At 33.9% G+C, this 3,492-nt stretch overlaps 1 protein-coding gene across 3 annotated transcripts; it reads right to left on the bottom strand.

Annotated features, from left to right (window-relative positions):
- Positions 1-685: 685 nt before the first annotated feature.
- On the bottom strand, positions 686-3,254 carry LOC108461197 (CBS domain-containing protein CBSX3, mitochondrial). 3 transcript variants are annotated; one of them, XM_053024371.1, is made up of 6 exons: positions 3,124-3,254; positions 2,269-2,525; positions 2,101-2,182; positions 1,346-1,419; positions 1,170-1,230; positions 686-1,076 (listed from the first exon to the last, which is right to left on the bottom strand). In XM_053024371.1, exons 2-6 carry the CDS (start codon positions 2,518-2,520, stop codon positions 934-936), a joined length of 612 nt encoding a protein of 203 aa, XP_052880331.1. In that variant the 5' UTR covers positions 2,521-2,525; positions 3,124-3,254; the 3' UTR covers positions 686-933. The 3 variants fall into 3 exon arrangements, with proteins under 3 accessions (XP_052880331.1, XP_017616434.1, XP_017616435.1); XM_017760945.2 differs by lacking the exon at positions 3,124-3,254 and adding an exon at positions 2,827-3,098; XM_017760946.2 differs by lacking the exon at positions 3,124-3,254 and adding an exon at positions 2,659-3,030.
- Between the last annotated feature and the right edge of the window lie 238 nt (positions 3,255-3,492).

The raw sequence follows: 3,492 nt of genomic DNA, 5'->3' as shown, positions 1-3,492 counted from the left end.
CCGAACGGTGAAGAGAAAGTGAAGACACCAGAGAAGCAGACACTCCAAAATGGTGATGATTACCGGTCAGAGTTTGAAAGATCAAAATTTGGATGTTGGTTTCATGAGTTTTGAACGGTTCAAGTAAGACTAACCGAAAAAGTAAAAGAGGGGAATAGGAGCTTTTGTTTGGATGGCTAATAGTGGCGGTGAGGCCAAAATAAAGAAATAAAGGAAAAAGGAAAAAAAAAATAAAAAAATAATATATATATATATATATATATATATATAATGATTAGCGAACAATTTGAATTAAAATTTATCTGAAATGATAATATAACATGTCACATTATCTTGACCCGTTACACCATTAATAGTAACATTTAATAATTTAATGATAAAATATAACAAAACCACAATATTAGTGATCATGTAGTATCATTTTAAAATTCAGTCAACAAACATATTTTAAACCAACTAAATATTTGTCAAAAAGAATACGTATTTTCATGGGGTTTTCTTTCAGCTGTTACTTTTGAGTTATTACTTCTCAATTTCTGAATAAAATTTTAAGAAAAAAGCTTCTTTTTTTTATTAGTAGGAATAAAAATGTTGAAAGCATATCCAGATTTTAATTAATTTATTTTTTAGTTGATACCTATGCAAAGGGCTCAATCGTGACTCGCCGAGTTAATGCGTTCAAGAATTAGAAAAACAGAAATCAAACTGATCAAGGTTGCTTTTGCCACTTTCCTAGTCAAATAGGAAGGAAGCAAAATGAGAATGATTATTGTCAAACACTTAGTCCACATGGTAATTATTCCAACATCACTTGCATCTTCACAGAAAAACCACGAAAACATAGCATATTTGCAAGCTCTCCCCTTGCTTGCTTGCTTAAGTCCAACAAGTGAAACATACACTATATTCCATCATCATCATCATCATCATCATCTAGTAACCTCCCTGTATGTAAGCATTCAAGCGGTCCAGCTCTGCACGGTGCTCGCTCACCACAGCACGAACCACATCTCCAATGGAAACCATGCCTACCATTTCCTTCTCATTGATCACTGGAATGTGTCTGATTCGGTTATCTGTAAAAATTACATAGGTTACTACTAGCTTGACAATGAACAGCCCAGTGAACACCAAAAACGGATGTCGTAGATGGCAGTAGATCATATTACCTGTCATCAATTGCATTGCTTGCAGAACTTTGGTCTCAGGTGTGACCGTGATGAGCTTGTTCTACAACCATCATTTAATAAAATCTTAGAATTGGTATAAGTGTACATCTAAACAATCGACCATATATGATAGAAGTAAACCTATAAATTTACTCGAATAAAAGCAAAAACAATACCTCTTCAGTCATGATGTCCCCAACTTTAGTTGACTTGGATGATCTTCCATGTACTATTATCTTCCTAAGATAATCTGAAAGTAAAACATCAAATAGCAAAAATTAACTTATCAAAATCGTACCAGTCCACAAAATCCTTCAAGATCTCTTCCTCTTGATAGCTGAGAAAGGCAAAATGAAGCAAACTATAGTCTTAGCCAAGCCAAAAGACTGTTATGGGGGTTATAAATTTGGTATGTGCAATACTCAAGAAAAAGGGGCAGTATGTGGTTCATTGACATGACAAAGAGCTGAAGGAAGAATCCAGACCAAATAATGGTAATAATTGCATTCAATGGCAAAGGTGGAGTAAGAAACAGATAGAACAAGGGTGACATTAAGAAGGAACAAGGCAACTATCAGCATGCTTTAGCCTATATAGGGTTTAGTTTTGTCTAATGTCTCCAACTAATTGTATTATAGGACAAATAATATAAAAAGTCCTAGCATAGTTAGCTATGTTACTTGGCTCAGGTGCTAGTGTCAGATACGAGTATGTTTCCAATGAATTTTTCATGAAGGATCATATCCCCGTACCCATATACGAATATGGGTCAGACATGTATATCAACAGACACAAGTAGCTCAAGGAAAATATATAAGTCTGAACAACATAAATGAGTAGATTGCGAATGTTGTGAATCCCAGTAGATTATACAAAGAATACTAAATCCTTCATTCATTGAAAATTTCTAGTCCCGGTGCATGCTAAGTACCTCTCTCTGTGATGATACCCGCAATTGATTTCTGCTCTCCAGGTTTAACAACCACCAGAGCACCAACATTGTGTTGAGTCATCTGAAACAGATAGGAGGTAAATAAGCAGGCAAATCAAGTATTCTAAAAAAAGGTTGAGAATCTATGGAAATGGAAACGATGCCTACCGATTTCACAGCATCGTACACAGAGTCATCCGTAGTGCACCAAAGCCAGGATCCATCTGCACCTTTGCCTTTGGCTTTCAAAACGTCTGAAATAGTGGTGCTCTCGAAGCCATGTTCTTCCATACTAGTAGATGTAAGTGATCTGGAAAACATAACGGGTCGTATAACCGGATTGACAACCCGAATGCGATGCAAGATCGCATTTTTCACAGTATTTCCGTGCACCGAAAAAGCTCGAACTGCCCGTTGCATTTTACCTATTACAATTGATCAGTTAAAAACCAAGCAGTGACTGTGGATGTTACATAACAAAATAATCAAATTGTTTTTTTAAACAATAAAGATTCTTGAATATCAGTCCAAAGAGTAAAGAAGATTTAATCAAGTTACTTGAGCTTTGCCTCTAAGTTGTAAATGAAAAACAAGGATATCTCAGCTGAAACAAAGGAAGATCCACCATGGAAAAGGAACTCAACAGTACCAAAAATAAAAATAAAAAAGCAGTCAAATTGAAATTGAAAGCCAAAACATAAAAAGAAAAGATAGATTAGAAGAGACCTGAAAGAAGGAGGGGATTGAAAAAAGAAAAGAGAGGGAGGCGAAAGATAAATGAACCCTAGAAAAGCAGTTTAGCCAACAGAGTGAGTGAAAAGATAAACCCAACTACGAGATTCCGCAAAGCCACTCTCCAAACTGTTTAATACACATATTTTCAGACACCTAGGATTGCGCTACAGACAATTCACCAAATGGAACTTAACTATAATTGAATTTAATAAATAAATAAATAAATTTATTTTTATTCTTTCAGTTTCGCTGACAAAATATATTAAAATAACGGTAGTGTGTTTGTACACAGTCGATCTTATCCAAAACACCCAATTCCAATTTGGGTTGATTTCCAGATCTGAAATTGGAAATTGCGTCTGCCCTTCAAGCTTTTCAAATTTCCACCATTGTTTCCTTATATTTATGGTGTTTTTATATAAATTAAGGGCTCCAAAATTTTTAATTTTCAGTTGGATCTGGTTCATTTAAAAAATAATAATAAAGGAAAGAAGAAAGTAAGGTTAATGAAAGGAAATGATATATGTATATATACTTATTTTTATAATTAAAATTAATAAAGAAAATTTTACCAAGCTTTATTTGGATGTTGGTTGATACATCATTCAAAAAATTATATATTTTCAATCTTATTTATATTTGATAGAATTTTTCTAT

Source organism: Gossypium arboreum, chromosome 13 (assembly GCF_025698485.1).
Source record: "Gossypium arboreum isolate Shixiya-1 chromosome 13, ASM2569848v2, whole genome shotgun sequence".
In the NCBI taxonomy this organism is placed as follows: Eukaryota; Viridiplantae; Streptophyta; class Magnoliopsida; order Malvales; family Malvaceae; genus Gossypium; species Gossypium arboreum.
The sequence above is the reverse complement of the archived record's forward strand: the minus strand, read 5'-3'. Positions and strand labels throughout refer to the sequence as shown.